At 35.2% G+C, this 12,788-nt stretch overlaps 1 protein-coding gene across 6 annotated transcripts in view; it reads left to right on the top strand.

Annotated features, from left to right (window-relative positions):
* RELCH (RAB11 binding and LisH domain, coiled-coil and HEAT repeat containing) overlaps positions 1 to 12,788 on the top strand; it is a 77,318-nt gene that overhangs the window by 26,504 nt on the left and 38,026 nt on the right. For all 6 annotated transcript variants that reach the window (XM_053941525.1, XM_053941516.1, XM_053941535.1 and 3 more), the window contains exons 6-10: positions 222 to 425; positions 515 to 606; positions 1,581 to 1,889; positions 6,276 to 6,351; positions 6,737 to 6,832. In XM_053941525.1, coding sequence (XP_053797500.1) covers positions 222 to 425; positions 515 to 606; positions 1,581 to 1,889; positions 6,276 to 6,351; positions 6,737 to 6,832 — 777 coding nt within the window. The remainder of the gene's footprint in view (positions 1 to 221; positions 426 to 514; positions 607 to 1,580; positions 1,890 to 6,275; positions 6,352 to 6,736; positions 6,833 to 12,788) is intronic.

Genomic DNA, 12,788 nt, shown 5'->3' with positions numbered 1-12,788 from the left:
TCTAGTATGTTACCTAGAGCTGCTTTTATGGTGAAATTGCTTTGGTTCACAAAGTGGATCCTTCCTTTACTATTGTTTCTTGCTGTGTTAAGCATCTATCTGATTTACTACAATGCAGTCTTGATGTGATTATTTTGCTATTGCATCACCTGTGGTCAAATGAGGAAGAGAAAAGAAAAGGAAGTATATTGTATCCTTTAGTTTCTTTTATTCTTTTGAAGGATTTTGAACTTTGGGATGATGTAGGATTGAACATTCCAAAGCCTCCTGACCTGTTACAACTCTACCGTGACTTTGGGAACCATCATGTTGCTGCAAGAGATGTGGTGGATGCATCAGTTGGTGTAGAAGATGATGAGTTAGAGGCTGATACTCCTATACTTGGGACCGTCCCTGTGTTTGAAACAGCACCACAGTCAATAGAAGTAAGACCGTACAGAAGAAATGTTACAGCTGTTTGATGTACTGCTTAATTTTATTGTACTAAACTCTTCTGTTTCTCTCTTGTGTTTAGCAATGTTTAATAGTGCAAAAATTAGAAGATCAAATTAGTGTGTTAAACAGTGAAAAATGGTCATTGATGGAACAAATCCAAAGACTTGAAAGGTATGTTCTTATCAACCTACTTGACTCTTGATAAATGTTGGATAACTTTTCAAAGTTTTTCTAACACATATGTGGAACCGTAACTTAGATATAGGAAATGACTGAGAATTCTTCAGGGCAGGGCAGTCTTTCCTTTTCAATACATAGTATTTGATTTAGAAAAAGGAAGAGACGTCAAACTCACTATTTCCCTATATTACTTGTAGAATTTAATTTTGTAACCAGTTTTGTTCTTTCAGTATAACTTCTTTATTTCTTTGAAAACAATCGCTCTGGTCTGTTTTACATAGGTTTTGTCTTCAGTTAGCTTTATGTCGCTCCTTAGCACATAAAGCTTGCAAACTGTCAGAAAGATGCTTGTTTTAACATCTGATGTCAACATAGTTTTTCTTTCTGAAGAGCAAGACTAGTAGGCATGACAATATCTTTAATAACAGCAAAAAGAAAGATACTTAAAAGGTTGGTCAAAACATGTCATTCTGTAAGTCATATCATTCCTCTTAAGAGGTGTACAAATGCAGTGTGTGGGAAAGTGCATAAATTTTAAGTGGCTTTATTGACTTGCATAGTTACCATTTCAAAGCCAGATAGGATACTACATATTGATTCACCACTCTAGTATTTTATGTTTTGCATCCTAGGTAGTGTTCTGTCTTGTGACAATTTGTGTCTCAGTGCTCAGATTTCAGCCAGAAGGAGATAAAACTGTTATTCACTTGTTTCATTGATTCACACACAGAGTGCAACATTTTTCCTGCTGCTAATTATTTACTAAAGTGCTCAATGAAACTAGTGCTTTTTTGAACAGTTTTTGTCATCAAAGTTATTTCTGTTATAGGAATTCTTAAACATACATGAATTGAATAGTATGTTGAGCTCTTCAGCATGTTGTCTTTATTTCTGTGCTGCAGTGGTGTGATTTGAACAGCATTTGCATGAAAGCTACAAAAATATTTCATATTTTGCTTTTTCAGTGAAATAGATCTTCTCAAGAATGAAAACTTTTCTGTGTCAACTGTTTATGGTGTAGCTCCCCATCCTTCTTTAAAACAAGTGCCTCTCACAGTCTCAGAGGACAATGGACGGTACTTGGATATCAAGAGCTCTAAGAGTGACAGTAAACATGGCAACATTGAGGAAACAAGCCTTGCTTTATCACCTGAAGTGGATTCAAGGACTTCTAAAGATGATATGCTAAATTCTGTGCCCTCTAAAGAGACAGAGAAATTGTCCTCATGTACTCCGTCATCTAAAGCTGCAGTCCACTTTGATAAACCTAATAGGTTAGTGATAAGTTGTAAACTGCATGCTATTATTAAAAATTCTTGCAAGCTGAGTAGATATTTTTCTAACAGTGAAATTCTGCCAAGTGAATATATCATTTATGTTTTGAAGGCAAATAAAAGACTTAACATACCTCTAGGGTACAGTGCTGATATTTTTATATTGTTCCTAATCTCTTTAGGAAGGAGTACATATGACAAACCTACAGTTGTAGTATTAAGTTTCAAAAATTCTTTTCACTTTCTACTTGTTTCTAAACCCAGCCCTGTTTGTTGCAACAAAAAAAAAAATAGGTAAAATCAGAATAATGAATGGGAAGACAAGGGAGTTCTGTCCTCTTTTAAGTTTTAATTTAATAACTCTCTTCTGCTTGAAGAGTTGTTGGGAAAATTTTTTGCTTTTTCTGTGTAGGTGTGTATAACTATCCTAGAGAGCAGTACTATTTTTCATTTACTTATTTTGTAATTATCAGAAAGGTATCTAATGGCATACTGCTTTTTTGAGTTTTGATTTTGGGGCAAGCCTTCACTAGGTAGCTATGATTCTTTTAACTAAATTAGGGTATTCATGTTGTGTTACTGCTTGGAGACTGAGTTTGTGCTTGTAAGTGCTTTTGAGAAAGCCCTTTCAACCTGTACAAGTGTTTTTATAGTGAAAAGGAGAAGTGATATGTTCATTAAGTGATAGATAAACCACTGTAGTCATCAGGTGTAACACAGACCACAAACATAATGAGGGTATGTACAACTTGTAATTGTTACCACTGTGGACAAAGATATGCAAGGAGCTCACCTTATGATCTCTTACTGTTGCTGTTTGTAGGGAAGCAGGCAGCCATCCTGCTTTGTCTTTTGTCCCTTAGTGAGCCTTTGCTGGTGTTGATACTGTAATTTGTCTCTAGAATTATCTTTCCATCTGAAAATACCAAGTAGAAATCTGTGTGACATTCTGTGCAGATGGAAAAATAAATGCAAGCTTGTAGTGGGGGGGCAAAAAGGAACACCCAAAAAAAAAGGAGTTGCTAACCCTGCTAGTAATTACTTTTTTTTTCTTGCAAACCCTAACAATCCTGCTTTTTCTGGATTTTCTGTACTTCTTGCACTAACTTCTAGGGTCAGGGCTACTTTTTCAGTGATGTCTTAACTTTTAGAATTGGACAGGAGGAAAGATTTCTGATTTCTGAATATAATAATCTGGAGTCTCATAACAAATTTCTTCTCTCTTAGTTGACTATACTAGTGTTTAACAGGAAAGTAGAACAGCTTAGATTTTTCTGGAAAATGGTCAGTGGTTTGGTTTAAGCTTTCCAGATTTTTTTTCTTTTTAAGTTTCTTTCATATCCTAGCTAAAAGTCTAGACTATGTAGTAATCAAAACTTCAGGCTGTTGTTCATTGATTGCTATATACTTGTCTACCTACTTTCATTTGGCTTGTTACAAATTTCTTCTTGCTCAGATTAATGGTGAGTGCTGGGTGGCATTAAGTGCATGAATATTAGATTGATGGTTTGTGGATAGTGAGGGTGTATATCAGAATAGGATTAAATCACTGAGGAAGGAATGAACTGTGTATTTCCAGTAGAATTTATGACAGTACAGACTAGAAGAATAGCATTTGTTCTGCTGCTCATAGTTGTTTTAACTATAACTGCACATAGATTTATTTGAAAAGTAGTTCAATGAAGCCGTGAATCCCCAATGAGTTAAATTCACAAGTCCCCTCAAATACAGTTCACTGCAGAGATAAATAATGCATGTGTAATATGTAGCTATTTTTGTACTCCACTTTGGGCTTAATATGTCAGCAGAGGGTCAAAGGAAAGCATATTTGATACAGTGTTTTATAGACCAGTATCTAGTACTAAATTTTCTTCCTGGATTATGCCCTAGGTTTGTAATAATGCAGTAATTTTTTTCACTAAGAAAATAGATGATTTGTTAAATGTTTTGAGATCTGCGGGAGAAGCAGCACAGTGGAAATGCTGGATATTTATTGATTTCAAGCCAAGTTTATTTATAGAAGACAATTACTATCATTTATTCAGAATGTACTAAGAAGGGTTAAAAACTAAGACTCTATATTGTAAAAGGCAAAATCATTACTACTGTATCTAGAGAGTGTTTTCTTGGCATAAATCTTGCCCAGATGGGAAGAGAGAAGAGGAAGTGAGCCTGCTTTGTGTGACTGCGCTCAGAGCAGCTGTGCATGCATGCTGGCAAATGAGGACATGGCCATCATTGGAAAAATGCCTCAGTTAACAGATGGCAGTGCAAAGCACTAGCAGTGGTTTAAATAGACTACACCACATGTGTTTATTCAACTGATTTGAGGTGTGTGGTAATTTGCACCAAATCCAAGGTGTTTTCTGTATATAGCAGTCCCGGCTTTTTGAATGAATTGACTCTTTTGTCCCAGAGTTACATGGAATAGAAGAGTAGTGTTTGGGCTTTTTATTCATTGTATTTTCTTATATTCGGACATCTTCAGTACTTACATCTGTTGGCCCTTGAAGAGATTTGCCACTGACCTGTATGCAAGAGGCCTTGGTCTTTCATCAGTTTTGTCCAGTGTAGCCATCAAGGATTTTGTTAGACTTTATTAAGGAGAAGCTTTCTGGACTCCAAGTATAGCCAGCAATTGTAAGAGGATCCAAACTGCCCAGAGCTTGCTGTTACTTAATCCACAGAGAAATTCAGTGACATATTGTCATACTTACTTTTCATTCTCTGCAAAGTGGGAATGGAACTTTGCCCTTATGTAGGATTTTAATTAGGATTCCAGGTGGGAAAGGATCTGATTTTCTTAGAATGAATGCCAGATTGAAGGACAGTCTGGGCAAAGGGCTGGCCAAGGCCTTGCCTCTGTGTTAATGTTAAGCTGCTGCTTTGCAATGCTTGCTTATGTTCTCCCAGTGTAAAAAAAAACTCTACAGTCTTGAGTAGAGCCTGTAAATCTGTCACTGAAGAATATTTTACAGCATAAGGACTAACATATTGTGAAAGAGGTCTTTTACAACTAGCTACCATTTAAGTAGTTTAGTAACTTTTTTAAAGTGAACCTTGCACAAAACCAAGCTGAATAGAATTAAAACAAGCTCCCTTCATTAAAATGTACTTCAAAAATCCATACTCTTAAGGAAAAAATTCTTTTAAGCAATAAATAAAAATTCTTACTTATCATAATTTTCTAAATAGTGAGAAGAGGAAAACTGGTATATTTATTTATGTCCTCTTGAATTAGTTTAAGTAATTATAAGTAGGAGCTTTGATTCTTAATGGCCTTTTTCAGTTAGAAAAGGGTGAATGATGGTGTATTTACTGTAAGAAGTATTATGTTTCAATCTTTTAGATAAAATGTATGTCCATGCACATATTCATTTGTGTGTTGGATTTTGTGCGCTCGTGTATTTTTGAGGGTTCAAAGGTGTTACCAATTTTCACATAAAAAATAGGAGTTGCCTCCTCTCAGTGTCATTAGAGGACTCAAACAGCAGATTATGGAAATGGGTGAGATGCTTTCAGTGCATGTTTTGGAAGACAAATGTCTGTCTTCTTTGAACGTAGTGGGTGAAGCAGTGTTAGATTAGCATCTAAGTACAAGGCCTCAGATAAGGCAGAGGAAGTTGTCATTACTGGGAAAAATAGAGTGCTGCTGCTTGCCTGTTTAATGTAGTGGTCAGTAATTGTTTTCTGAGAGTGTTTCTGCCAAATTACCCTCTTCAGACATGGCTGTTTTGAAGCTTTTATCAGAGTTTGATATGGATGCTTAGGGCTTTTAGTAGCTCGGCTGCATTAGCTGGTGCTGGATGTGGCCATGAGGCAGTGCTTGTGCAGATGCAGCCGGTACAAGGGCTTAGACAGCAGTTTAAGACTGATTTTGAGGTTCTGGCAGCGTTTGAATCCACAGTTAGATCCCAAAGTGGCAGTTGAGCAAACTCTATTTAACCCTGAAGCTCATAACTTGACTGACTACTCAAATGCTTTTATGCAATTTGCAGAATCAGAGCATTAAGCAAAAATATTGTTTCATGTGATTTCTATGCCCGCCCCACCCCGTTTGCATAATTGTATGCTTCCTCTTGTATTGCCTAAGCTTCCTTTTCTTCATGCTTTAGTCCTATTTTTGTCTGTGCAGCAGTTTGAAAGATGTTATGTTTTTTGGAACTAAAAGTAAGTTCTTAATTAGGGCACTCAGGGTTTTTTCTTGCTACAAACTAAACACCCTGAAAGTCAAAGATAATTTTAAAACTTCCGTAGCATGAATCAATTAAACATGCTTTCTGGGTGTCATTTTACCTAGTTGATTAAACCAGAGTGAAAGGACTCGCTTTATCACCTTTCTGATTTATACTTTCTTCCCCCTCTCCCTTTTTGATGATATTTCAGGAAATTGTCACCAGCTTTCCATCAAGCACTACTGTCTTTCTGTCGGATGTCAGCAGACAGCCGTTTGGGATCAGAGGTATACTTCCAGTTGACGTAAACTAAAAGATCCTTCATTTTGCATGGCAGCAACAGTTAAGCAATAATTGCTTTGAAACAAGACATGGAAAGATGAATCTATGTGCATGAAAGTTAAAAAATAAAGATATGTTCTCAGATTTTTATGCTAAATATGAAACCTGGTGATAGAAGTGTAATTACTGGGAACTTTTGAGTCTCTACAAGTGGATTCATGCTTTTGAAATTACTGACACATCAAAAACTTACAGCTTAATGTATGGGAATAAGTTAAATACTTTCCTGGTAAGTTATCAGCCTGCTGCAATTTTTATTATTCCTTTCAAATGGTATTTTTCTGTTCCTGTGCTTCTTAAAAAAAGCAAACAAGAAATTTGGTTTTCTAGGTATCTCGGATTGCAGACAGTGAGAAAAGTGTCATGTTAATGTTGGGACGCTGCCTGCCTCATATTGTTCCTAATGTGCTGCTTGCAAAGCGAGAGGTGAGGAACCCTGAAATTTTACATTTTATTTTTATCACGATATATTGTTGTTCATTTTGAAGATGTTGTGTCTAATTTCATGGAAGTCTATTACTTGCAATCATGTTCTTACTTTTGTGCATGCATCTCTGCTCCTAGAAAATGGTTTTACACCTCTGTCAGGTGAGTTCAGTAAACCTGCATGGTATCCTAATATTCCTTCCTCTGCTTAAGGCACCCATTAGCATTCAGCAAGACTGTTACTGTAGGTCCATCTGTTTGTGGTAGCACTAATGTTTTTGTTGGGGAAGACCATATCAATGTGCATTGTAAAAACAGGGGCTATAAGTTCAAACATTGTTTGGTTTATTTCGTCTATCAGTTTAAATAAAGAATAATGTTCAGGTTCTTTTGCAGCACTACGTCCTTCAACAAAAATAATTTTCAACAAATTATTTTAATGTCTTTTCTTGGAAGCTCCATGTATCAGCCAAGCAAAGGTTCATCAAAAATACCACTTCATAAGGAAATGAGCAACTTTGCTTATATGTTTTCCTTAACTTTAAAATGAGAATAACTAAAAATTATGAACATATAATGTGAATTTTGACTGTAACTGAACGTGATGGTTTGCGTAATAATTCATGCTATATAGCATACAAAAGGAAGGAAAAAAACGTGACTGGTTTTATTTTGCTTTGTGTAAATATTTCACATTACCAAATAGGTAAAAAAAACCCCAAAACCTGAAGCGATATCAAACAAAAATTCAGTGTCTTTGTAGTTGACACTAAAATAAAGGTTTTGAAGTAACATATCTTGTTGAGCAAGTTTTAGTTCTTGTTGACAGGACCTACAGTATGGTAGACTAAGTCATGTGTTTTGCAAAAATTCATTTTAAGGCTTTGAAAATTCCTCAAGAAATTTGTACTGATCCTGTAATCTAAAATTTTATATCATACAAGTAATTATCAGCCACTGACATGGTGAACTTGATATTTGAGAATTTGAAATTTCATAAAAGGCTTTATTTTTGAGGGGGTGGAGGTGTTAACTGGGTGCTCTGGAAATGCTTCTGTCTTTAACAATAATTCTGTGAATGTTCCTGGATCAGTGCTTAATTTCTGATTTCTTATTTATTCCTTTCCTTCCTTCTGCTTGGCAGGATGTGGTATTTTGGCTCCTTTTCACAGCTTTTAGCATAATCTGTGTAATGTATTGATTAGTCTGTTTCCTGCTTGGTTCCTTCCTAGGTTGTTTTACAGTGGAAGTTACATTTGATTACATGTATTTTTGCCTTAAATTATTTGCTTCAGTTTAATTGAAAAAGCTGGAAATCACAATTGAGTAATTGGATTACATGGGATGCTTAATGTTTCAGTAATTGAAATTTGTTTTAAAAATACCTTCTTTTAGTTCCCCACCACCTTTTGCTACAACTATTTTAATGTTCTTTCTGATGTAGTCATGGAACTTGAAGGAAAAGTTGGGTAGACCATTTGTCAGTATTTATCCTAATCAAATTATGGAAAGCTAACCTAAGAACTAGGCTGTCTTCAACAAGGTCTAATTTTGAGTCTTGTCCATAAACAACCTTATAATGGGACTTTTGCACAGAGAAGTGGTGTAAAAATATACCTAAAGATCATTAATTTGAGAAAGATGTGTAACAGGTTCAGATCATAATGCAAAGTTCTCATCAGTCTGTTCTGAAACAACAAGAATGGTAGTATTTAAGATCTTACACTATCAATGTAATAGGATGAGAGTTAAACATAATTTTTTTGATGACTCCCTGAAATGTCTTTGTGCTTTAAACATCTGTCATGTTGAAATTGCTTACAAAATCTTAAGCTGAAAATTACATGCTATGCATCTTCATTTCAGAGAAACTGAGTTTGCAGAGGTTAACAATATCTCAGTAGTTGTTGTCCTTTAGCAGAAATTCAGAAACCATTTTTCCTATGCTTTTAAGCATGTTAAGGTCAGCAGCAGCCTGCCTGATACAGTAGTAAGTGTTCAAGCAAATATTATAGTTGACATTTCTGAAATTATTTATTTTTGTGTATTGGTGCAGCTTTAATTGTTCTTCAGTGTCTGTAGTTTAGGTTCCAATGGAAGGTAACAAAGAAGGAAAAATGCAGTATTGCGTAGGGTGGCTGAGGGGATGATTTTAATTGTTTCTAAAAAAAGCAGTTCAACTGTGTAAAATGAATAATGCATCAAACAGGAAAATTGCCTCAAAGCAATTCATAATCATCAAAATTCGTGTAACAACATATAAATTTAATTTTGTTTTCATCTCAAGCATCTAGGTTATCTTGATTCCCTGAAAACATGTACATCAATATTTAGATTTGTATATGAATGCAGTCACAAGTAAAGGAGATGTTGCAATCCAAGTGACAGTTAAGTGGAATGACCAGTAACAAAATGCTAAAAACCAATACCTAAAAAAATAGTCCATTGTTTGGGATGTAGTCTGTGATAGTACTTCTTGAAAATTAGCAGCTTGGGTTCATAAAAATTGATCTGCATTGGAATCTGCTATCTCAATTGTCATTCTGCCACTTAAAATATATTAGCAATTAAAAAAATCACAAAAGTAAAATCAGACACCTTCTATTTGTTAACAGATGTACCATAGAAAAATTCCTTTGGCTAAAATGTAATTAGAGAGAAGCTGCCTTTTAAAATTTTTGTAATAGCTAATCAGTGCAATACTCATTTTTCACACTTTCTAAAATGTAAAAGTCAATGGTTTTTTGTCAGGAAACAAGAGTAACCTTGTTTGTATGTACAACTTCCATACTCTGCAGTATAATCCTTTAATAGAGTTTGGCCCAGAGTAAACTTTTTGCTTAATATCTTAATGTTCTTCATCAGCACTTGTATTTAATTATTTACATGTTTCATCTCGCCCATTATTCCAGTGTTAGTCTTTAGCTTCTGTTGTGTTATGCAAACTTAGCAAAATCGTCATAGTAGTAGTCTACTGAATATGAACCACTAAATAATTATACTGAGAAACTGTTATTTATAGAGAGTTCAACATGTTAAGAACAGATTTTTGCTTTCATTTGTTTGTAAAGTTAAAGCAAAGATAATGTTAAATCTTCAGGCTCTGAATTGATGCCATTCTCCACTCCACTAGATCTCCACTGTAGATTGAAAGTAATCACATTAATGTGTGGTAACTGCACATAAATATCATCAAGGCATTTTAATTCTCTGGCATGTCTCTTAAAACATAGTAGAGTTGAGTATCTTACTATAAATTTTTATCTCAGTCTTATGCTTTAAAAGCCATAAATACTGGTTTTGCTAAAGAAATGCAAAAGAAGACCGTGTCAGATCTTGGCAGTATAATTGTTTGCTTCCAGGGGTTGTATCTAGCAGATTTCATTATGGTTGGATATGGATAAAGGTACATAAACCTGAGTTGCTAGGCATGAAAATTGTCAGTTGTCAATATTTTCTAGATGACCACTTTAATTTCACATTATAGGGGAGAATAAAGAAATCTAAATGAACAATTACAATACTTCGTTACTCTGTAAAACTTAGATTGCAGTAGACTTCTATGGATTATGTTTCTAAAAAACAGGGGTAGTGTTGATCACAGCCTGTTTGCTGGTCCTTTCTGGTACACATGCAGTGTTGGTTTTGGCTTGCAGGGCTGTTTTGTTCAGGGGGTGAGGATGTACATGAGACATAACCATTTTTAAGTCCTTTTTTTTTTAAGTCTCCCTTCTCCTCGATAGGAGAGCCTAATGCAGTTTCCTTAGAGTAAAGTAGCTCAGTCTCATAGAGTATCCTTTTCATGTCTAGTCTGAAAGCCAATGTCTTTCAACACTTGGTCTGTAAAGCTTAGACAGTTCAAGGATGCAAGGAGTTGAATTTGATGTTTATTAATTGAATTACCAGCTTTTGTTATATCACAAACTTTTTTATGTGTGTTTTCAAATACACAGTAGATACAGACAAGGAAGTACAAAGTTTTTTCACACCCACACCCTACTATTGATTCTTATGTAAAAGCGTCCCTTTGGGATCTTGGAGAGGCTTACTTTGGATCCTGGAATAATAGTCTCACCCCATGAGAGGTAATTAGAGCTGTGACTTTAATATTGGTAAGATTAGTAGCACAAAGTTTTGAGTCATGTGTTTAACTTAATCCTATGATTTTTTTTTTTCATTTTAAAACTAAAAGAATTAATTTGGAACTTTAAATACATTCTTGCCCACAACAGTCTCTATCAGTGGTTTGTTGGTACCTGCAGCTATTTCAGTTGCAGACAATAAGATTATTTCATTTTATTTACTTGTTGTCAGAGGCTAAGTTACAGAATAATTTTAACACCATATTGGTTCACAATATAAGCATTGACTATTAAAGAAGATTAAAAGGCACACATTAACAAAATTGATCGTGTCATCCTGGTTTCTATATTGTTGCCTGCAATATTAATACATTAATTTTTGGAGTAACAAAAAATATTATTTGAACCTACTGAAGTAACCAGTCTTGACACTTAACACTAGTTAAATGTATTCTTTGAGATAATTATTTTGCTTATGAACATTCCAACAAGAAGACGGTAATTAGTGAGAGCAATAAGATGTAGAAGACTTGTTGGAATGTTTAGCAAAACATTGTTATTGTTAACAACACTGACAGAAAATTCCATGCTACATTCTGAGATGCTCACTATATGATGCACTTTAAAAAAACCCAAAGTTCAATATTTTGTTGTAATACTTTTAATATGTAGGAGGAACTGTAGGCATATAGTTTAGATGGTACTAATTACTATTAAAAAGCCATGTTCTTTTGACCATAATGAAGAGAGAGCTACTCCATATGACCATGCAAATGTTGCCTTTGTTGATAATTCAAATAGTGACTCCCTTTCAAAGGTAATGGAACAAGTTGTTGTAAGTTAGGAAGAAGTTGTCCAGAGACACTATGATGAGAAAAATGTGAGTTTTTCTTTGGAGACACCTACATGGAGAGTTACAGAGAAGTAGAGCAGAGGGAAGATGGGCGCTGTTTCAGTTCTCCTGTGCATTGTGTTAGGTCAGCCTCAGAGCATTGTCTGTCAGTCACACATGTATGTAGCTTCTCTCACAGTAAAACCAAAATTACTTCTCTCTGTTCTGCATCTGGGTAGCTCACAGGTATAAACTGCCTCCGATTAGAATTTGGCTTTTCAATAGTAGAGATGGGACTTATGACACATAATGTTTTATTGCATCAAGCTGCAAGTGCCAACAATGTTACCATGTCAGTCTGCTTGGAATCTAATGGGAAAACAGTATCAAAGCTCTGAAGTCACTCTTCTTGCTATGGTCATGAGTCACTAGTCACTCCTGTTGACTAACACCAACACGAACTATCAAAACTCATGTTCTGAACTCAAAGGCAAAAGAGAAAAGAAGGACTTGGGGATGAACAGGATCTTTAGGAAGGATCCCAAATTAAATAGAGGGAGAGTTGTTGGGTTTTTTTAAAACTTAAGTTCTTGCTTTATGACTGTCAGCACAAGTGGTATTCCTTCCCAAGGAATGCAGAGTGTTTCAAATAGCATTGGAAGTCCACACCTTGATTATTAATAATTACATAGAGTCTCCACAATCATATTTTCTCTTGAATCTAAACCACCAAATACTAGTCTTACCATGTTTTATTGGAAAATTGCTACTTCCTATAGCTTCTCTGCTGGCTTCAAGAATGAAAAATCTGAGATTTGTAAAACAGATCTACATCAAAAGCATGGCCCTTAGCAACAGGAAGAAATTAGCTCAAATGTACCTATAGGTTGGTTTTTTTCTTAATGCTCCTGAATGTCCTGAGAAGAATCTGCCCTTTACAAGTTTTTGAGAGACTTCACTTGACCTGTTTCATGCCACTGTAGGGCAGTTTTGTTCTTCTTGTGCCACAGTCCCCTTTGCTTGCAGTTTTACCTTCCTGTCC

Source organism: Vidua chalybeata, chromosome 1 (genome assembly GCF_026979565.1).
Source record: "Vidua chalybeata isolate OUT-0048 chromosome 1, bVidCha1 merged haplotype, whole genome shotgun sequence".
NCBI classification, from domain to species: Eukaryota; Metazoa; Chordata; class Aves; order Passeriformes; family Viduidae; genus Vidua; species Vidua chalybeata.
Note: the sequence above shows the minus strand (reverse complement) of the source record. Positions and strands in the feature narration are given on the sequence as shown.